Source organism: Haliotis rufescens, unplaced genomic scaffold, assembly GCF_023055435.1.
Source record: "Haliotis rufescens isolate VD_foot unplaced genomic scaffold, xgHalRufe1.0.p SCAF_78, whole genome shotgun sequence".
Classification (NCBI taxonomy): Eukaryota; Metazoa; Mollusca; class Gastropoda; order Lepetellida; family Haliotidae; genus Haliotis; species Haliotis rufescens.
The window spans coordinates 878,939-904,135 of NW_025964370.1; the positions used below are offsets into that span (position 1 = coordinate 878,939).

General features: G+C 45.2%; 1 protein-coding gene across 8 annotated transcripts in view; it reads left to right on the forward strand.

The window, feature by feature from the left end:
• LOC124119790 (protein NO VEIN-like) overlaps positions 1–25,197 on the forward strand; it is an 87,323-nt gene that overhangs the window by 16,307 nt on the left and 45,819 nt on the right. For all 8 annotated transcript variants that reach the window (XM_046482424.2, XM_046482433.2, XM_046482428.2 and 5 more), the window contains 9 exons: positions 253–538; positions 675–1,130; positions 2,105–2,264; positions 2,648–2,786; positions 5,209–5,340; positions 8,063–8,219; positions 10,081–10,193; positions 10,315–10,471; positions 19,810–20,049. In XM_046482424.2, the coding sequence (XP_046338380.2) occupies positions 253–538; positions 675–1,130; positions 2,105–2,264; positions 2,648–2,786; positions 5,209–5,340; positions 8,063–8,219; positions 10,081–10,193; positions 10,315–10,471; positions 19,810–20,049 (1,840 nt within the window). The remainder of the gene's footprint in view (positions 1–252; positions 539–674; positions 1,131–2,104; positions 2,265–2,647; positions 2,787–5,208; positions 5,341–8,062; positions 8,220–10,080; positions 10,194–10,314; positions 10,472–19,809; positions 20,050–25,197) is intronic.

A 25,197-nucleotide genomic window follows, 5' to 3' on the forward strand; every position in this document is an offset into this window, starting at 1 on the left:
AGTTGATAGTGGTGGGAATTAGTGGAGGTGATAATGGTGGGAAATAGTGAAGCTGAAAGTGGTGGGAAATAGTGGATGTGATAGTGGTGGGAAATAGTGGATGTGATAGTGGTGGGAAATAGTGGAGCTGATAGTGGTGGGAAATAGTGGATGTGATAGTGGTGGGAAATAGTGGAGGTAATAGTGGTGGGATATACTGCAGGGATGGGGAGGTGAGAATTAGTTAAGACAGCATCTGCCGACTGTTTCCAGGAGAGTGAGTCCGAGGAGGAATCAGACTCAGAGTCTGAGGCGGACACGGACGATCTGGACTCCATCTTATCTGATGACAACCAGGAGGTACAGCCAGCTGCCAAGAAGGAGCCGGTTGGGACAGAGGAGGGGATCACGGCGGAGACAGAGGAGGGGGTCACGGCGGAGACAGAGGAGGGGGTCACGGTGGAGACAGAGAAGGGGGTCACGGTCAGGAAGGACCAGGAGGCAAAGCCAGGGGAGGAGGCGGACATGACGGAAGGCGGTGGGGAAGACAGGAAAAAAGGTATGTACAAGCCGTATGTCTGACATCTTCATGTCTGCTGTTTGGGGATCATGGCTTCCTGCTTATGCTACAATATCGTTCGGCTCTGACCCATGTGGACTTGCACTGTCACATTATATTGTGTTGATGGTTACAGGAAGCTCAGATTCATGGGAGGAGGAAGAAAAGGATAAGCTGGAGGAAGGGCAGAGAGCAGGAGATGACAATGACCCAAAGTTGAACAAATACCAGCTTATCATTGAGCAGATTCGGCGGGAGGAGTTCGGGATTGGGGTTGAGTTGAACGAGGATGGACAGCGGCTGATGAAGGTGCAGCAGGAGCGGCTTGGGCGGAGTCTGGACCGACTGTCTCGCGATCTGTACAGCAAGGACACCCACTTCGTGCTGGAGCTGGTGCAGAATGCAGACGACAACGCCTACCCAGACAACATCCTGAATAATGAGAACGATCAGTGTCCGTCGGTGAAGTTCCGGATCGACTCCGATGGGGTGATGGTCCAGAACAATGAGAATGGTTTCCGGGAGAAGGATATCCGAGCTCTCTGTGATGTGGGCAGGAGCACCAAAGGCAAACACAAGTTCGGGTACATCGGTGAGTCTTAGTACACAGCATCTGGTCATGTACATCACTGTGAACATTTGGTAAGATCGTCACGTCACTGCCAGTAACTGTAATTTTGCAGTGATATTTTTACTCACTGACTAGGGAAGTATGTACAAGGGATGTTCATTAAAGATTTCCCCTGACCCACTTCCGATGGACCTAGTGGAATGAAACTTGGCATAGGTATTAGTCTTTCTCCACATAGGAACCACCAAGAGTTATACACTTCTCCCATCGTTTTATGCAACTATGGAGACCTCGCTTATAAAAGCCCTCATTTTGCATCTCAAACCAGGACTTGACTTCAGAAATCCAAAAGATCCTTTGAGCAATTGACTCGTTCCTGCTTTTGGAAAGGTGTGAGCAGCCTGGGAATCCATCGTGCAGACACCTTATGCATGTTCCAATTGTCATGGATGATTTTTTCCACAGACCCTACACTGATCTTGACATCTTTTTCTAACTGGCAAACAGTTATACGTCGGTCTGCCAAAATAACGGTCTCCACTTGATGGATAGTGTCCTCATCAATGGCTGAATGGGGGCGACCAGGAATGGCAGCTGTTTCCACAGATGTCCGACCACACTTGAACTGGCAAGCCAGTGTTTAACAACGTCATATGATGGGGCATCTTCCCCATAAGTTGCTTTCATGTCATCAAAAGTTTCTTTTGGTGTGCGACCTTTCAAATATAAAAACCTAATCATTGCTCGGTATTCTACTGGCTCCATTGTCACACCCTACTCGATCATAAGACCTGTAAAAGTGGTAAGATTAACAGTTCGGTGCTGCAAATTCAGACATAACCCATAGATACATGTATCATTACCCATGTGAAATTTCAACCAAATATGATAACCCTAAGTGGTTTAGGGGAAATCTTTAATGAACACCCCTCGTACTTCCTTGAATCCATGTATAATGAGATCAGGGCTCATAGTGCTTGATAATCTCTTCACAGGACAGAAAGGAATTGGTTTCAAGTCGGTGTTCCGGGTAACAGACTGCCCTGAAGTTCACTCTAATGGCTTCCACATGAAGTTTGATGTGAAGAGCGGACCGACAGGCTACATTCTGCCGCACTGGGTGGAGGACGGGGAGGAACAGGCTCCGGATGAAGGGTGAGTTGTCATTGGACGAGGAGCAGACGCAGGGTGATGGGTGAGTTGTCAGCAGCAACCAGGTGGATGAGGAACAGGCTCAGGATGAAGGGTGAGTTGTCAGTGGCAACCAGGTGGACGAGGAACAGGCTCAGGGGGATGCATGAGTTTTCTGTTGACGAGGAACAGGCTCAGGATGAAGGGTGAGTTGTCAGTGGCAACCAGGTGGACGAGGAACAGGCTCAGGGGGATGCATGAGTTTTCTGTTGACGAGGAACAGGCTCAGGATGAAGGGTGAGTTGTCAGTGGCAACCAGGTGGACGAGGAACAGACTCAGAGTGAAAGGTGAGTTATCTGTGGTGTCCTGTGATCCAGTGTTCAGCATGTGTGTGATCTGCTTGCAGCTGGACGACACGCATCTATCTGCCCTTGAAGGAGATGATGAGTCTGCAGACGAGGTCCCTGGCTGCCAGGTTTAATGACGTCCATCCCTCCTTGCTGCTGTTCCTGCATCGCCTGCGGCAGATCACCGTGGAGAACTTGGTGAGTACTGCACCAGACACAGGGAGACACCGCCAGACACAGGCAGACGCAGCCAGACACAGGCAGACACAGCCAGACACAGGCAGACACAGCCAGAAACAGCCAGACACAGCCAGACACAAGCAGACACAGGCAGACACAGCCAGACACAGGCAAACACAGCCAGAAACAGCCAGACACAGCCAGACACAAGCAGACACAGGCAGACACAGCCAGACACAGGCAGATACATGCAGACACAGGCAGACACAAGCAGACACAGCCAGACACAGGCAGACAAAGGCAGATACAGCCAGACACAGCCAGAGACAGCCAGATACATGCAGACACAGCCAGACACAGCCAGACACAAGCAGACACAAGCAGACACAGCCAGACACAGCCAGACACAAGCAGACACAGCCAGACACAGCCAGACACAAGCAGACACAGGCAGACAAAGGCAGATAAAGCCAGACACAGCCAGACACAGGCAGACACAGCCAGACACAAGCAGACAAAGGCATATACAGCCAGACACAGCCAGAGACAGCCAGTGACAGGCAGACACAGCCAGACACAGCCAGACACAAGCAGACAAAGGCAGACAAAGGCAGACACAGGCAGACACAGCCAGACTCAAGCAGACAAAGGCAGATACAGCCAGACACAGCCAGAGACAGCCAGAGACAGGCAGACACAGCCAGACACAAGCAGACACAGGCAGACACAGCCAGAGACAGCCAGACACAGGCAGACACAGGCAGACACAGGCAGACACAGGCAGACACAGCCAGACACATTCAGACACAAGCAGACACAAGCAGACACAGCCAGACACAACCTGACACAAGCAGACACAGGCAGACACAGCCAGAGACAGCCAGAGACAGACAGACACAGCCAGACACAGCCAGACACAAGCAGACACAGGCAGACACAGCCAGAGACAGGCAGATACATGCAGACACAAGCAGACACAAGCAGACACAGCCAGACACAAGCAGATACATGCAGACACAGCCAGACACAAGCAGACACAGTCAGACAAAGGCAGACAAAGGCAGATACAGCCAGACACAGCCAGAGACAGCCAGAGACAGGCAGACACAGCCAGACACAAGCAGACACAGCCAGACACAGCCAGACACAGCCAGACACAGGCAGATACATGCAGACACAGCCAGACACAGCCAGAGACAGCCAGAGACAGCCAGAGACAGCCAGACACAGGCAGACACAGCCAGACACAGCCAGACACAGGCAGACACAGCCAGACACAGCCAGACACAGGCAGACACAGCCAGACACAAGCAGACACAGGCAGAGACAGCCAGACACAAGCAGACACAGCCAGACACAGGCAGATACAGCCAGACACAGGCAGACACACCCTGACACAGGCAGACACAAGCAGACACAGCCAGACACAGGCAGATACAGCCTGACACAGGCAGACACAGGCAGATACATCCTGAAACAGCCAGACACAGCCTGACACAGCCAGACACAGTCAGATACAGGCAGATACAGCCTGACACAAGCAGACACAGCCAGAGACAGCCAGAGACAGCCAGAGACAGCCAGACACAGACAGACACAGCCAGACACAGCCAGACACAGCCAGACACAGCCAGACACAGGCAGACACAGCCAGACACAGCCAGACTCAGCCAGACACAAGCAGACACAGCCAGACTCAGCCAGACACAGGCAGACACAGCCAGACACAGGCTGACACAGCCAGACACAAGCAGACACAGCCAGACACAGCCAGACACAAGCAGACACAGGTAGACACAGCCAGAGACAGCCAGACACAGGCAGACACAGCCAGACACAAGCAGACACAGGCAGAGACAGCCAGACACAAGCAGACACAGCCAGACACAGCCAGACACAGGCAGATACAGCCAGACACAGGCAGACACACCCTGACACAGGCAGACACAAGCAGACACAGCCAGACACAGGCAGATACAGCCTGACACAGGCAGACACAGGCAGATACATCCTGAAACAGCCAGACACAGCCTGACACAGCCAGACACAGTCAGATACAGGCAGATACAGCCTGACACAAGCAGACACAGCCAGACACAGTCAGATACATCCAGACACAGGCACACACAGCCACACACAGCCAGACACAGACAGACACAGGCAGACACAGGCAGACACAGCCAGACACAGCCAGACACAAGCAGACACAGCCAGACACAGGCAGATACAGCCTGAAACAAGCAGACACAGCCAGACATAGGCAGATACAGGCAGACACTGGGGGGCACTGGAAGGGACTGTGAGGGACTAGTGGGCCATAGGTAGGTCTCATGTAATATGTCGTGGACAAGAAACCATGTAGTCCTACCTGTGCCAAGCATAACCCCTAGCCATAGTCACATGGTATAGTGATCATTTGTTAGTTTGCTTCTTTCGTCAGATTGAATGTAATGTGGTGACAATGCGACGCCGGGATCTTGGGGAAGGCATCATTGAGATCGACCATGGCACCAAGGTGGACAGGTGGCTGGTCATCAGGAAGCTGCTGGACGCGTCGGCGATCTCCATACAGGTGAGCTCCTTGCTGACCTCCATACAGGTGGGTCCTTTACCTCCATACAGGTGGTTTCTTGACCTCCATACAGGTGGTTCCTTGGCCTCCATACAGGTGGTTCCTTGACCTCAATACAGATGGGTTCCTTGACCTCCATACAGATGGTTCCTTGGCCTCCATACAGGTGGTTCCTTGACCTCAATACAGGTGGTTCCTTGGCCGCCATACAGGTGGTTCCTTGACCTCCATACAGGTGGTTCCTTGACCTCAATACAGATGGGTTCCTTGGCCTCCATACAGGTGGGTTCCTTGACCTCCATATGGGTGGGTTCCTTGACCTCCATACAGATGGGTTCCTTGACCTCCATACAGAAGGGTTTCTTGACCTCCATACAGATGGGTTCCTTGACCTCCATACAGGTGGTTCCTTGGCCTCCATACAGGTGGGTTCCTTGCTACCTCAATACAGGTGGGTTCCTTGACCTCCATACAGATGGGTTCCTTGACCTCCATACAGGTGGGTTCCTTGACCTCCATACAGATGGGTTCCTTGACCTCCATACAGGTGGTTCCTTGACCTCAATACAGGTGGGTTCCTTGCTACCTCAATACAGGTGGGTTCCTTGACCTCCATACCGGTGGTTCCTTGGCCTCCATACAGGAGGTTCCTTGACCTCCATACATGTTGGTTCCTTGACCTCCATACAGGTGGTTCCTTGACCTCAATACAGGTAGGTTCCTTGACCTCCATACAGGTGGTTCCTTGGCCTCCATGTCCTTGACCTTCATACAGATGGGTTCCTTGACCTCCATACAGGTAGTTCCTTGGCCTCCATACAGGTAGTTCCTTGCTACCTCAATACAGGTGGGTTCCTTGACCTCCATACAGATGGGTTCCTTGACCTCCATACAGGTGGTTCCTTGACCTCCATACAGGTGGTTCCTTGACCTCAATACAGGTGGGTTCCTTGGCCACCATACAGGTGGTTCCTTGACCTCAGTACAGATGGGTCCCTTGGCCTCCATACAGGTGGTTCCTTGGCCTCCATACAGGTGGTTCCTTGACTTCCATACAGGTGGTTCCTTGACCTCCATACAGAGGGGTTTCTTGGCCCCCATACAGAGGGGTTTCTTGGCCTCCATACAGAGGGGTTTCTTGGCCCCCATACAGAGGGGTTCCTTGGCCCCCATACAGAGGGGTTTCTTGGCCCCCATACAGAGGGGTTCCTTGACCTCCATACAGGTGGTTCCTTGACCCCCATACAGAGGGGTTTCTTGGCCCCCATACAGAGGGGTTTCTTGGCCCCCATACAGAGGGGTTTCTTGGCCCCCATACAGAGGGGTTTCTTGGCCCCCATATAGGTGGTTCCTTGACCCCCATACAGAGGGGTTCCTTGGCCCCCATACAGAGGGGTTTCTTGGCCCCCATACAGAGGGGTTTCTTGGCCCCCATACAGGTGGTTCCTTGACCCCCATACAGAGGGGATTCTTGGCCTCCATACAGAGGGGTTCCTTGACCCCCATACAGAGGGGTTCCTTGACCTCCATACAGGTGGTTTCTTGGCCTCCATACAGGTGGTTCCTTGGCCCCCATACAGAGGGGTTTCTTGGCCCCCATACAGGTGGTTCCTTGACCCCCATACAGGTGGTTTCTTGGCCCCCATACAGAGGGGTTTCTTGGCCCCCATACAGAGGGGTTTCTTGGCCTCCATACAGGTGGTTCCTTGGCCCCCATACAGAGGGGTTTCTTGGCCCCCATACAGAGGGGTTCCTTGACCCCCATACATATGGGTTCCTTGACCTCCATACAGGTGGGTTCCTTGACCCCTATACAGAGGGGTTTCTTGGCCCCCATACAGAGGGGTTTCTTGGCCCCCATACAGGTGGTTCCTTGACCCCCATACAGAGGGGTTTCTTGGCCTCCATACAGAGGGGTTCCTTGACCCCCATACAGAGGGGTTCCTTGACCTCCATACAAGTGGTTTCTTGGCCTCCATACAGGTGGTTCCTTGGCCCCCATACAGAGGGGTTTCTTGGCCCCCAAACAGAGGGGTTCCTTGACCCCCATACATATGGGTTCCTTGACCTCCATACAGGTGGGTTCCTTGACCCCTATACAGAGGGGTTTCTTGGCCTCCATACAGAGGGGTTTCTTGGCCCCCATACAGGTGGTTCCTTGACCCCCATACAGAGGGGTTTCTTGGCCTCCATACAGAGGGGTTCCTTGACCCCCATACAGAGGGGTTCCTTGACCTCCATACAGAGGGGTTCCTTGACCTCCATACAGAGGGGTTCCTTGACCCCCATACAGAGGGGTTTCTTGGCCTCCATACAGAGGGGTTTCTTGGCCTCCATACAGAGGGGTTCCTTGACCCCCATACAGAGGGGTTTCTTGGCCTCCATACAGAGGGGTTTCTTGGCCTCCATACATATGGGTTCCTTGACCTCCATACAGGTGGTTCCTTGACCTCCATACAGGTGGGTTCCTTGCTTACCAGCAGACACCCAGATCGTGACAGATATCGCTTATCTAACCCTGGATTATTATTGATCGTTTTCAGGGCGCTGTGATAAATCTACTCTACTCTACTCAATCTTGGTATGGATGTCAACGCTTGAGATGGTAAGCGAGGCAGCGCTAACCTACCTCCTATGGGGCTTTGAACATGCTGCACTGTACACAATAATGAATGTGGTAATATAGATAGGTATAGATAGTCTTTCCTTGATGTCTGTCCAGGCCAAGTCGGGAGTAGACGTGGAGTCCACAGAAATTGCCCTGGCGTTCCCACTCCGCAACAAGGACCAGAAGTTGAAGGTGCATGTCCTCCCCAACAAGCAGCCCGTCTTTGCCTTCCTGCCCCTTCGGAGCTATGGCTTCCGCTTCATCATACAAGGTGCGTCATTGGTCAGCTGTGTGGGGTGATGTGTGACTGTGTTGTAGTTATGTGTCACTGTGTGACTGTGTTGTAGTTATGTGTCACTGTGTGACTGTGTTGTAGTTATGTGTGACTGTGGGGTAGTGATGTGTGACTGTGTTGTAGTTATGTGTCACTGTGTGACTGTGTTGTAGTTATGTGTCACTGTGTGACTGTGGGGTAGTGATTTGTGATTGTGTTGTTGTTATGTGTCACTGTGTGACTGTGGGGTAGTGATTTGTGACTGTGTTGTAGTGATGTCTGACCGTGTTGTAGTTATGTGTGACTGTGTTGTTGTGATATGTGACTCTGTGACTGTGGGGTAGTGATTTGTGACTGTGTTGTAGTGATGTCTGACTGTGTTGTTGTGATATGTGACTGTGACTATGGTGTAGTGATGTGTGACTGTTGTAGTGATGTGTGACTGTGTTGTAGTTATGTGTGACTGTGTTGTAGTTATGTGTGACTGTGGTGTAGTGATGTGTGACTGTGGTATAGTGATGTGTGACCGTGTTGTAGTGATGTGTGACTGTGTTGTAGTTATGTGTGACTGTGGTGTAGTGATGTGTGACTGTGTGACTGTGGTGTAGTGATGTGTGACTGTGTTGTAGTGATGTGTGACTGTGTTGTAGTTATGTGTGACTGTGTTGTCGTGATGAGTGACTGTGTTGTAGTGATGTGTGACTGTGTTGTAGTGATGTGTGACTGTGTTGTAGTGATGTGTGACTGTGTTGTAGTTATGTGTGACTGTGGTGTAGTGATGTGTGACTGTGTTGGAGTGATGTGTGACTGTGTTGTAGTGATGTGTGACTGTGTTGTAGTGATGTGTGACTGTTGTAGTGATGTGTGAATGTGTTGTCGTGATATGTGACTGTTGTCGTGATGTGTGACTGTTGTCGTGATGTGTGACTGTGTTGTAGTGATGTGTGACTGTGTTGTAGTGATGTGTGACTGTGTTGTAGTGATGTGTGACTGGTGTAGTGATGAGTGACTGTGTTGTAGTGATGTGTGACTGTGTTGTCGTGATGTGTGACTGTGTTGTAGTGCTGTGTGACTGTGTTGTAGTTATGTGTGACTGTGGTGTAGTGATTTGTGACTGTTGTAGTGATGTGTGACTGTGTTGTTGGGATATGTGACTCTGTGACTGTGGTGTAGTGATGTGTGACTGTGTTGTAGTGCTGTGTGACTGTTGTAGTGCTGTGTGACTGTGTTGTAGTGCTGTGTGACTGTGTTGTAGTGATGTGTGACTTGTCGTGATGTGTGACTGTGTTGTCGTGATGTGTGACTGTTGTAGTGATGTGTGAATGTGTTGTCGTGATATGTGACTGTTGTCGTGATGTGTGACTGTGTTGTAGTGATGTGTGACTGTTGTAGTGATGTGTGACTGTGTTGTAGTGATGAGTGACTGTGTTGTAGTGATCCGTGACTGTTGTTGTGATGTGTGACTGTGTTGTAGTGATGTGTGACTGTGTTGTAGTGATGTGTGACTGTGTTGTAGTGATGTGTGACTGTGTTGTTGTGATGTGTGACTGTGTTGTTGTGATGTGTGACTGTGTTATAGTGATGAGTGACTGTGTTGTCGTGATGAGTGACTGTGTTGTAGTGCTGTGTGACTGTGTTGTAGTGATGTGTGACTGTGTTATAGTGATGAGTGACTGTGTTGTAATGATGTGTGACTGTGTTGTCGTGATGTGTGAGTGTGTTGTTGTGATGTGTGACTGTGTTGTCGTGATGAGTGACTGTGTTGTAGTGCTGTGTGACTGTGTTGTAGTGATGTGTGACTGTGTTGTAGTGATGTGTGACTGTGTTATAGTGATGTGTCACAATATTCTCTCCTCAGGTGACTTTGATGTGCCCTCTAGTCGGGAGGACGTTGATCGAGACAGTCCATGGAACCAGTGGTTAAGGAACGAAATCCACACTCTCTTCATCGAGGCACTGGACATCTTCAAGGTAGGTACACTCCCCTTAGCAACAGCATGCCTAGCGTTATGGGGTCTGGGTGACCTTGACACTTTGACCTTGACCATACTCTGTCCCCATCATCTTCATCTTCCTTACCTCTGTCTCCCAGTCTCACCCGGACTTCAGCAACATGGAAGCGCTTGCTGCCTACCTCCAGTTTGTGCCGATGGAGGATGAAATACTCGACTTCTTCCGTCCAGTCGCCACCCAGATCCTGGGAAAACTCCGGGCTAAAGAGTGCCTGCCTGTCCAGACCAACAAGAAAGGTACTCCTGCCACTCTATGCATGTTGTTTGTTTGTTTGTTTGTTGTTCAACACCGCACTCAGCAATATTCCAGCTATATGACGGCGGTCTGTAAATAATCGAGTCTTGACCAGACAATCCAGTGATATCATGAACATCAATCCATGCAATTGGGATTGATGACTTGTATCAACCAAGTCAGTGAGCCTGACCACCAATCCTGTTGGTCGCCTCTTACGACAAGCATAGTCGCCTTTTACGGCAAGCATGTGCTGCTGAAGACCTGTTCTACCCCGGATCTTCATGGGTCTGTATGCATGTAGATGTATTATAGATGTGTCACACCATTCTACTACATCTACAGGGGACACAGATGTGTAAGGTGCGATTCACTGAAACCAATGATGGTGGGTCGAATCCCAGATTTGCCCGTGCTCATGGGTTTCACCAAAGTGTTAAACGCCTGAAACCTGCATCACTTTAGGCTATTGATTTCGGCACTTTCTGATATAGCTCTGAGTTTCAGATGGCCTTCGGTCAGTGGTCATAGACCGATAACATTTCAATTTGACCGATGATTTGTATAAGTAGTTGGACTTTTGACTGATAGAAATGCTAAGCAAGGCTACAGTATCAAAGTTTCTTACAACCAAATAAGGCCTAACCATCAAAATTTGTAATGGAAATTGTGGGCAGTGCATGTCTTTACATCATACCTTCTGTATCATAGGGAAACGTTTTCAGGAGTTATAAGGACTTAGTCAAGCGCTTTTCTTATTGGAACGTTTTATTGGCCAGATTGTATATATTCATCCAAACATGAACGGTATTGCTTTGATTTGTTGTTATGGTTCGTCTGCCTTGATTTGTTGATTTGACTTTTGCCACTGACTTTTGCCACTGACTTTTGCCACTGACTTATTACATGTCTTGGGTCCAAGTCCTACATACAGCTTTTAGTGTCCAAATCACTGGAGCTGAAGTACAATCTCCCTCCCTCCTTCACACACCCACTCACTGTATCTGCTTGTGTTTGTAGGTATGCTATACATGTATCTGTACATACAAGATCCTGGCCTCTGTGTCAGTATATAATTGTATGGATGTTGTATTACATGGATCTGTACATACAAGATCCTGGCCTCTGTGTCAGTATATAACTGTATGGATGTTGTATGACATGGATCTGTACATACAAGATCCTGGCCTCTGTGTCAGTATATAATTGTATGGATGTTATATTACATGGATCTGTACATACAAGATCCTGGCCTCTGTGTCAGTATATAACTGTATGGATGTTGTATTACATGGATCTGTACATACAAGATCCTGGCCTCTGTGTCAGTATGTAATTGTATGGATGTTGTATGACATGGATCTGTACATACAAGATCCTGGCCTCTGTGTCAGTATATAATTGTATGGATGTTGTATGACATGGATCTGTACATACAAGATCCTGGCCTCTGTGTCAGTATATAATTGTATAGATGTTATATTACATGGATCTGTACATACAAGATCCTGGCCTCTGTGTCAGTATATAATTGTATGGATGTTGTATGACATGGATCTGTACATACAAGATCCTGGCCTCTGTGTCAGTATATAATTGTATGGATGTTATATTACATGGATCTGTACATACAAGATCCTGGCCTCTGTGTCAGTATATAATTGTATGGATGTTGTATGACATGGATCTGTACATACAAGATCCTGGCCTCTGTGTCAGTATATAATTGTATGGATGTTATATTACATGGATCTGTACATACAAGATCCTGGCCTCTGTGTCAGTATATAATTGTATGGATGTTGTATGACATGGATCTGTACATACAAGATCCTGGCCTCTGTGTCAGTATATAATTGTATGGATGTTATATTACATGGATCTGTACATACAAGATCCTGGCCTCTGTGTCAGTATATAATTGTATGGATGTTGTATGACATGGATCTGTACATACAAGATCCTGGCCTCTGTGTCAGTATATAATTGTATGGATGTTGTATTACATGGATCTGTACATACAAGATCCTGGCCTCTGTGTCAGTATGTAATTGTATGGATGTTGTATGACATGGATCTGTACATACAAGATCCTGGGCTCTGTGTCAGTATATAATTGTATGGATGTTGTATTACATGGATCTCTACATACAAGATCCTAGCCTCTGTGTCAGTATATAATTGTATAGATGTTGTATGACATGGATCTGTACATACAAGATCCTGGCCTCTGTGTCAGTATATAATTGTATGGATGTTGTATGACATGGATCTGTACATACAAGATCCTGGCCTCTGTGTCAGTATATAATTGTATGGATGTTGTATGACATGGATCTGTACATACAAGATCCTGGCCTCTGTGTCAGTATATAATTGTATGGATGTTGTATGACATGGATCTGTACATACAAGATCCTGGCCTCTGTGTCAGTATATAATTGTATGGATGTTGTATGACATGGATCTGTACATACAAGATCCTGGCCTCTGTGTCAGTATATAATTGTATGGTTGTTGTATGACATGGATCTGTACATACAAGATCCTGGCCTCTGTGTCAGTATATAATTGTATGGATGTGGTATGACATGGATCTGTACATACAAGATCCTGGCCTCTGTGTCAGTATGTAATTGTATGGATGTTGTATGACATGGATCTGTACATACAAGATCCTGGCCTCTGTGTCAGTATATAATTGTATGGTTGTTGTATGACATGGATCTGTACATACAAGATCCTGGCCTCTGTGTCAGTATATAATTGTATGGATGTTGTATGACATGGATCTGTACATACAAGATCCTGGCCTCTGTGTCAGTATATAATTGTATGGATGTTGTATGACATGGATCTGTACATACAAGATCCTGGCCTCTGTGTCAGTATGTAATTGTATGGATGTTGTATGACATGGATCTGTACATACAAGATCCTGGCCTCTGTGTCAGTATATAATTGTATGGTTGTTGTATGACATGGATCTGTACATACAAGATCCTGGCCTCTGTGTCAGTATATAATTGTATGGATGTTGTATGACATGGATCTGTACATACAAGATCCTGGCCTCTGTGTCAGTATATAATTGTATGGATGTTGTATGACATGGATCTGTACATACAAGATCCTGGCCTCTGTGTCAGTATATAATTGTATGGATGTTGTATGACATGGATCTGTACATACAAGATCCTGGCCTCTGTGTCAGTATATAATTGTATGGATGTTGTATTACATGGATCTGTACATACAAGATCCTGGCCTCTGTGTCAGTATATAATTGTATGGATGTTGTATGACATGGATCTGTACATACAAGATCCTGGCCTCTGTGTCAGTATATAATTGTATGGATGTTGTATGACATGGATCTGTACATACAAGATCCTGGCCTCTGTGTCAGTATGTAATTGTATGGATGTTGTATGACATGGATCTGTACATACAAGATCCTGGGCTCTGTGTCAGTATGTAATTGTATGGATGTTGTATTACATGGATCTGTACATACAAGATCCTGGCCTCTGTGTCAGTATATAATTGTATGGATGTTGTATAACATGGATCTGTACATACAAGAACCTGGCCTCTGTGTCAGTATATAATTGTATGGATGTGGTATGACATGGATCTGTACATACAAGATCCTGGCCTCTGTGTCAGTATGTAATTGTATGGATGTTGTATGACATGGATCTGTACATACAAGATCCTGGCCTCTGTGTCAGTATATAATTGTATGGTTGTTGTATGACATGGATCTGTACATACAAGATCCTGGCCTCTGTGTCAGTATATAATTGTATGGATGTTGTATGACATGGATCTGTACATACAAGATCCTGGCCTCTGTGTCAGTATATAATTGTATGGATGTTGTATGACATGGATCTGTACATACAAGATCCTGGCCTCTGTGTCAGTATATAATTGTATGGATGTTGTATGACATGGATCTGTACATACAAGATCCTGGCCTCTGTGTCAGTATATAATTGTATGGATGTTGTATTACATGGATCTGTACATACAAGATCCTGACCTCTGTGTCAGTATGTAATTGTATGGATGTTGTATTACATGGATCTGTACATACAAGATCCTGGGCTCTGTGTCAGTATATAATTGTATGGATGTTGTATAACATGGATCTGTACATACAAGATCCTGGCCTCTGTGTCAGTATATAATTGTATGGTTGTTGTATGACATGGATCTGTACATACAAGATCCTGGCCTCTGTGTCAGTATATAATTGTATGGATGTGGTATGACATGGATCTGTACATACAAGATCCTGGCCTCTGTGTCAGTATATAATTGTATGGATGTTATATTACATGGATCTGTACATACAAGATCCTGGCCTCTGTGTCAGTATATAATTGTATGGATGTTGTATTACATGGATCTGTACATACAAGATCCTGGCCTCTGTGTCAGTATATAATTGTATGGATGTTGTATGACATGGATCTGTACATACAAGATCCTGGCCTCTGTGTCAGTATGTAATTGTATGGATGTTGTATGACATGGATCTGTACATACAAGATCCTGGGCTCTGTGTCAGTATGTAATTGTATGGATGTTGTATTACATGGATCTGTACATACAAGATCCTGGCCTCTGTGTCAGTATATAATTGTATGGATGTTGTATAACATGGATCTGTACATACAAGAACCTGGCCTCTGTGTCAGTATATAATTGTATGGATGTGGTATGACATGGATCTGTACATACAAGATCCTGGCCTCTGTGTCAGTATGTAATTGTATGGATGTTGTATGACATGGATCTGTACATACAAGATCCTGGCCTCTGTGTCAGTATATAATTGTATGGTTGTTGTATGACATGGATCTGTACATACAAGATCCTGGCCTCTGTGTCAGTATATAATTGTATGGATGTTGTATGACATGGATCTGTACATACAAGATCCTGGCCTCTGTGTCAGTATATAATTGTATGGATGTTGTATGACATGGATCTGTACATACAAGATCCTGGCCTCTGTGTCAGTATATAATTGTATGGATGTTGTATGACATGGATCTGTACATACAAGATCCTGGCCTCTGTGTCAGTATATAATTGTATGGATGTTGTATTACATGGATCTGTACATACAAGATCCTGACCTCTGTGTCAGTATGTAATTGTATGGATGTTGTATTACATGGATCTGTACATACAAGATCCTGGGCTCTGTGTCAGTATATAATTGTATGGATGTTGTATAACATGGATCTGTACATACAAGATCCTGGCCTCTGTGTCAGTATATAATTGTATGGTTGTTGTATGACATGGATCTGTACATACAAGATCCTGGCCTCTGTGTCAGTATATAATTGTATGGATGTTGTATGACATGGATCTGTACATACAAGATCCTGGCCTCTGTGTCAGTATATAATTGTATGGATGTTATATTACATGGATCTGTACATACAAGATCCTGGCCTCTGTGTCAGTATATAATTGTATGGATGTTGTATTACATGGATCTGTACATACAAGATCCTGGCCTCTGTGTCAGTATATAATTGTATGGATGTTGTATGACATGGATCTGTACATACAAGATCCTGGCCTCTGTGTCAGTATATAATTGTATGGATGTTGTATGACATGGATCTGTACATACAAGATCCTGGCCTCTGTGTCAGTATATAATTGTATGGATGTTGTATTACATGGATCTGTACATACAAGATCCTGGCCTCTGTGTCAGTATATAATTGTATGGATGTTGTATGACATGGATCTGTACATACAAGATCCTGGCCTCTGTGTCAGTATATAATTGTATGGATGTTATATTACATGGATCTGTACATACAAGATCCTGGCCTCTGTGTCAGTATATAATTGTATGGATGTTGTATGACATGGATCTGTACATACAAGATCCTGGCCTCTGTGTCAGTATATAATTGTATGGATGTTGTATGACATGGATCTGTACATACAAGATCCTGGCCTCTGTGTCAGTATATAATTGTATGGATGTTGTATGACATGGATCTGTACATACAAGATCCTGGCCTCTGTGTCAGTATATAATTGTATGGATGTTGTATGACATGGATCTGTACATACAAGATCCTGGCCTCTGTGTCAGTATGTAATTGTATGGATGTTGTATGACATGGATCTGTACATACAAGATCCTGGGCTCTGTGTCAGTATGTAATTGTATGGATGTTATATTACATGGATCTGTACATACAAGATCCTGGCCTCTGTGTCAGTATATAATTGTATGGATGTTGTATGACATGGATCTGCACATACAAGATCCTGGCCTCTGTGTCAGTATATAATTGTATGGATGTTGTATGACATGGATCTGTACATACAAGATCCTGGCCTCTGTGTCAGTATATAATTGTATGGATGTTGTATGACATGGATCTGTACATACAAGATCCTGGCCTCTGTGTCAGTATATAATTGTATGGATGTTGTATTACATGGATCTGTACATACAAGATCCTGGCCTCTGTGTCAGTATATAATTGTATGGATGTTGTATGACATGGATCTGTACATACAAGATCCTGGCCTCTGTGTCAGTATATAATTGTATGGATGTTGTATGACATGGATCTGTACATACAAGATCCTGGCCTCTGTGTCAGTATGTAATTGTATGGATGTTGTATTACATGGATCTGTACATACAAGATCCTGGGCTCTGTGTCAGTATGTAATTGTATGGATGTTGTATTACATGGATCTGTACATACAAGATCCTGGCCTCTGTGTCAGTATATAATTGTATGGATGTTGTATAACATGGATCTGTACATACAAGAACCTGGCCTCTGTGTCAGTATATAATTGTATGGATGTGGTATGACATGGATCTGTACATACAAGATCCTGGCCTCTGTGTCAGTATGTAATTGTATGGATGTCGTATGACATGGATCTGTACATACAAGATCCTGGCCTCTGTGTCAGTATATAATTGTATGGTTGTTGTATGACATGGATCTGTACATACAAGATCCTGGCCTCTGTGTCAGTATATAATTGTATGGATGTTGTATTACATGGATCTGTACATACAAGATCCTGGCCTCTGTGTCAGTATGTAATTGTATGGATGTTGTATTACATGGATCTGTACATACAAGATCCTGGGCTCTGTGTCAGTATGTAATTGTATGGATGTTGTATGACATGGATCTGTACATACAAGATCCTGGCCTCTGTGTCAGTATATAATTGTATGGATGTTGTATGACATGGATCTGTACATACAAGATCCTGGCCTCTGTGTCAGTATGTAATTGTATGGATGTTGTATTACATGGATCTGTACATACAAGATCCTGGGCTCTGTGTCAGTATGTAATTGTATGGATGTTGTATTACATGGATCTGTACATACAAGATCCTGGCCTCTGTGTCAGTATATAATTGTATGGTTGTTGTATGACATGGATCTGTACATACAAGATCCTGGCCTCTGTGTCAGTATATAATTGTATGGATGTGGTATGACATGGATCTGTACATACAAGATCCTGGCCTCTGTGTCAGTATATAATTGTATGGATGTTATATTACATGGATCTGTACATACAAGATCCTGGCCTCTGTGTCAGTATATAATTGTATGGATGTTGTATGACATGGATCTGTACATACAAGATCCTGGCCTCTGTGTCAGTATATAATTGTATGGATGTTGTATGACATGGATCTGTACATACAAGATCCTGGCCTCTGTGTCAGTATGTAATTGTATGGATGTTGTATGACATGGATCTGTACATACAAGATCCTGGGCTCTGTGTCAGTATATAATTGTATGGATGTTGTATTACATGGATCTGTACATACAAGATCCTAGCCTCTGTGTCAGTATATAATTGTATAGATGTTGTATGACATGGATCTGTACATACAAGATCCTGGCCTCTGTGTCAGTATATAATTGTATGGATGTTGTATGACATGGATCTGTACATACAAGATCCTGGCCTCTGTGTCAGTATATAATTGTATGGTTGTTGTATGACATGGATCTGTACATACAAGATCCTGGCCTCTGTGTCAGTATATAATTGTATGGATGTGGTATGACATGCATCTGTACATACAAGATCCTGGCCTCTGTGTCAGTATGTAATTGTATGGATGTTGTATGACATGGATCTGTACATACAAGATCCTGGCCTCTGTGTCAGTATATAATTGTATGGTTGTTGTATGACATGGATCTGTACATACAAGATCCTGGCCTCTGTGTCAGTATATAATTGTATGGATGTTGTATGACATGGATCTGTACATACAAGATCCTGGCCTCTGTGTCAGTATATAATTGTATGGATGTTGTATGACATGGATCTGTACATACAAGATCCTGGCCTCTGTGTCAGTATATAATTGTATGGATGTTGTATGACATGGATCTGTACATACAAGATCCTGGCCTCTGTGTCAGTATATAATTGTATTGATGTTGTATGACATGGATCTGTACATACAAGATCCTGGCCTCTGTGTCAGTATATAATTGTATGGATGTTGTATGACATGGATCTGTACATACAAGATCCTGGCCTCTGTGTCAGTATATAATTGTTTGGATGTTGTATGACATGGATCTGTACATACAAGATCCTGGCCTCTGTGTCAGTATATAATTGTATGGATGTTGTATGACATGGATCTGTACATACAAGATCCTGGCCTCTGTGTCAGTATGTAATTGTATGGATGTTGTATTACATGGATCTGTACATACAAGATCCTGGGCTCTGTGTCAGTATGTAATTGTATGGATGTTGTATTACATGGATCTGTACATACAAGATCCTGGCCTCTGTGTCAGTATATAATTGTATGGATGTTGTATAACATGGATCTGTACATACAAGAACCTGGCCTCTGTGTCAGTATATAATTGTATGGATGTTTTATTACATGGATCTGTACATACAAGATCCTGGCCTCTGTGTCAGTATATAATTGTATGAGTGTTGTAATACATTGATATGTACATACAAGATCCTAGCCTCTGTGTCAGTATATAATTGTATGGATGTTGTATGACATGGATCTGTACATACAAGATCCTGGCCTCTGTGTCAGTATATATTTGTATGGATGTTTTATTACATGGATCTGTACATACAAGATTCTGGCCTCTGTGTCAGTATATAATTGTATGCATGTTGTAATACATTGATATGTACATACACAATCCTCTGTGTCAGTATATAATTGTATGGTTGTATTACATGGATCTGTACATACACAATCCTCTGTGTCAGTATATTATTGTATGGTTGCTGTGTTTCAGGATCTGTACAGCTGAAGATTCCCTCCCAGACAGTGATTGTGCGTGATCCCCTCGTAAAGGAAGTTATCTCGCCTGAACTGCTGCAGAAGAATCTCAACCTCTACTATCTGCATACTGATGTGGCCTTGACATTGACCCCTGCCCTGGCCCAGAGCCTCGGTGTGGAGAGCATCACTGTCGACCATCTGTTGCAGATCGGCAAGTCTCTGGCGCTGTCGTGGGATTCTCCAACTATTGACTGTACGTATGACATGAACTGTTGTCTGTGAGGGAGGGGGTGGTTCACTCTTCCCAGCTGAAGGCCTGGGATTAACTCCCAATAAGTACATTGTGTGAAGCCCAGTTCTGGAGTCCCCTTTATAATGGGGTTGGCAGAAAAACACTCACTCACTCACTCACTTTCACACACTCTCACACACTCACACACTCTCACTCACTCACTCACTCACTCACTCCTTTTCTCACTCTCTCACTGACTGACTTTCAAATTGTCACTAACTTTTACTCTCACACTCACTCACAAACTCACTCACAAACTCACTCACTCACTTTCACACTCTCACACACTCACTCACTCACTCACTCACATTCACACTCACACACTCACACACACACACACTCACTCACTCACTTTCACACTCTCACTCACTGACTGACTTTCACATTGTCACTAACTTTTACTCTCACACTCACTCACAAACTCACTCACTCACTTTCACACTCTCACACACTCACTCACTCACATTCACACTCTCACACTCACTCACTCACATTCACACTCTCACACTCACTCACTCACTCACTTTCACACTCTCCCACTCACTCACATTCACACTCTCACACTTACTTTCACACTCACACTCACTCACTTTCACACACTCACTCACTCACTCACTTTCACTCTCACACTCACTTTCACACTCACACTCACTCACTTTCACACTCTCACTCACTCACTCACTCACACACTCACACTCACACTCACTCACTCACTTTCACACTCACTTTCACACTCACTCTCACACTCACTCACTCACTCATTCACATTCACACTCACACATTCACTTTCACACTCTCACTCTCACACTCACTTTCACACTCACACTCACTCACTTTCACACTCTCACACTCAGCTACAGAGTAGGTTGTGGATCTCACCAAGTGGCTGGTTCTCACAGTCTCACACTCACTCACTCACTCACATTCACACGCACTCACTCACTCACTCACATTCACACTCACTCACTCACTCACTTTCACACTCTCACACACTCACTCACCCACTAACATTCACTCTCACACTCACTCAATCACTCACATTAACACTCACACACTCACTTTCACAATCTCACACTCACTCACTCACATTCACACTCTCACACTCACTCACTTTCACACTCTCCCACTCACTCACATTCACACTCTCACACTCACTTTCACACTCACACTCACTTTCACACACTCACTCACTTTCACACTCACACTCACTCACTCACTTTCACACTCTCACACTCACTTTCACACTCATACTCACTTTCACACTCATACTCACTTTCACACACTCACTCACTTTCACACTCACACTCACTCACTCACTTTCACACTCACACTCACTTTCACACTCACACTCACTCACTCACTTTCACACTCTCACACTCACTTTCACACTCATACTCACACTCACTCACATTCACACTCACACATTCACTTTCACACTCTCACACTCACACTCACTCACTTTCACACTCTCACACTTACATTCACACTCTCACACTCACTCACTTTCACACTCACTCACTCACTTTCACACTCTCACACTAACATTCACACTCTCACACTCACTCACTCACTTTGACACTCACACTCACTTTCACACTGACTCTCACACTCTCACACTCACTGACTCACTCGAGTTCACACTCAGATTCACTCACTCACTTTCACACTCTCACTTTCACACTATCACACTCACTCACTCACTCACATTCACACTCACTCACTCACATTCACACTCACACTCACTCACTTTCACACTCTCACACTAACATTCACACTCTCACACTCACTCACTTTCACACACTCACTCACTCACTTTCACACTCACACTCACTTTCACACTCTCACACTCACTCACTTTCACACACTCACTCACTCACTTTCACACTCACACTCACTTTCACACTGACTCTCACACTCTCACACTCACTGACTCACTCGAGTTCACACTCAGATTCACTCACTCACTTTCACACTCTCACTTTCACACTATCACACTCACTCACTCACTCACATTCACACTCACTCACTCACATTCACACTCACACTCACTCACTTTCACACACCCACTTACTCACTTTCAGACTCACACTCACTTTCACACTCACACTCACTCACTTTCACACTCTCACTCACTCACTCACACACTCACTTTCACACTCAGACTCACTCACTAACATTCACACTCACTCACTCACTTTCACACTATCACACTCACTCACATTCACACTCACACTCACTCACTCACATTCACACTCACAAACTCACTTTCATTCTCACACTCACTCACTTTCACACACTCACTCACTCACTCACTTTCACTCTCACACTCACTCACTTTCACACTCTCACACTCACTCACACTCACACTCACACTCACTCACTCACTCACTTTCACACTCTCACACTCACTCACACACCCACTTTCACACTCACACTCACACTCACTCACTCACTCACTCACTCACTTTCACACTCTCACACTCACTCACATACTCACTTTCACACTCACACTCACACACTCACTCACTCACTCACATTCACACTGACACATTCACTTTCACACTCACTTGCACACTCACACTCACTCACTTTCACAGTCTCACACTCACTCAGTCACTTTCACACTCTCACACTCACTCAGTCACTTTCACACTCTCACACTCACTCACATTCACATTCTCACACTCACTCACTTTCACACTCTCACACTCACTTTCACACTCACACACTCACTTTCACACTCACTCACTCACTTTCACTCTCACACTTACTTTCACACTCATACTCACACTCACTCACATTCACACTCACACATTCACTTTCACACTCTCACACTCACACTCACTCACTTTCACACTCTCACACTTACATTCACACTCTCACACTCACTCACTTTCACACTCACTCACTCACTTTCACACTCTCACACTAACATTCACACTCTCACACTCACTCACTTTCACACACTCACTCACTCACTTTCACACTCACACTCACTTTCACACTGACTCTCACACTCTCACACTCACTGACTCACTCGAGTTCACACTCAGATTCACTCACTCACTTTCACACTCTCACTTTCACACTATCACACTCACTCACTCACTCACATTCACACTCACTCACTCACATTCACACTCACACTCACTCACTTTCACACTCTCACACTAACATTCACACTCTCACACTCACTCACTTTCACACACTCACTCACTCACTTTCACACTCACACTCACTTTCACACTGACTCTCACACTCTCACACTCACTGACTCACTCGAGTTCACACTCAGATTCACTCACTCACTTTCACACTCTCACTTTCACACTATCACACTCACTCACTCACTCACATTCACACTCACTCACTCACATTCACACTCACACTCACTCACTTTTACACACTCACTTTCACAGTCTCACACTCACTCAGTCACTTTCACACTCTCACACTCACTCACATTCACATTCTCACACTCACTCACTTTCACACTCTCACACTCACTTTCACACTCACACTCACTCACTTTCACACTCACTCACTCACTCACTTTCACTCTCACACTTACTTTCACACTCACACTCACTCACTTTCACACTCTCACACTCACACTCACACTCACTCACTTTCACACTCTCACTCACACACTCACACTCACACTAACTCACTCACTTTCACACTCTCACACTCACTTTCACACTCAATCTCACACTCACTCACTCACTCATTCACATTCACACATTCACTTTCACACTCTCACACTCACATTCACACTCACACTCACTCACTTTCACACTCTCACACTAACATTCACACTCTCACACTCACTCACTTTCACACACTCACTCACTCACTTTCACACTCACACTCACTTTCACACTCTCACACTCACTCACTTTCACACACTCACTCACTCACTTTCACACTCACACTCACTTTCACACTGACTCTCACACTCTCACACTCACTGACTCACTCGAGTTCACACTCAGATTCACTCACTCACTTTCACACTCTCACTTTCACACTATCACACTCACTCACTCACTCACATTCACACTCACTCACTCACATTCACACTCACACTCACTCACTTTCACACACCCACTTACTCACTTTCAGACTCACACTCACTTTCACACTCACACTCACTCACTTTCACACTCTCACTCACTCACTCACACACTCACTTTCACACTCACTCACTCACTTTCACACTATCACACTCACTCACATTCACACTCACACTCACTCACTCACATTCACACTCACAAACTCACTTTCATTCTCACACTCACTCACTTTCACACACTCACTCACTCACTCACTTTCACTCTCACACTCACTCACTTTCACACTCTCACACTCACTCACACTCACACTCACACTCACTCACTCACTCACTTTCACACTCTCACACTCACTCACACACCCACTTTCACACTCACACTCACACTCACTCACTCACTCACTCACTCACTTTCACACTCTCACACTCACTCACATACTCACTTTCACACTCACACTCACACACTCACTCACTCACTCACATTCACACTGACACATTCACTTTCACACTCACTTGCACACTCACTTTCACACTCTCACACTCACTCACACACTCACTTTCACACTCACACTCACACACTCACTCACTCACTCACATTCACACTGACACATTCACTTTCACACTCACTTGCACACTCACACTCACTCACTTTCACAGTCTCACACTCACTCAGTCACTTTCACACTCTCACACTCACTCAGTCACTTTCACACTCTCACACTCACTCACATTCACATTCTCACACTCACTCACTTTCACACTCTCACACTCACTTTCACACTCACACACTCACTTTCACACTCACTCACTCACTTTCACTCTCACACTTACTTTCACACTCATACTCACACTCACTCACATTCACACTCACACATTCACTTTCACACTCTCACACTCACACTCACTCACTTTCACACTCTCACACTTACATTCACACTCTCACACTCACTCACTTTCACACTCACTCACTCACTTTCACACACTCACTCACTCACTTTCACACTCACACTCACTTTCACACTGACTCTCACACTCTC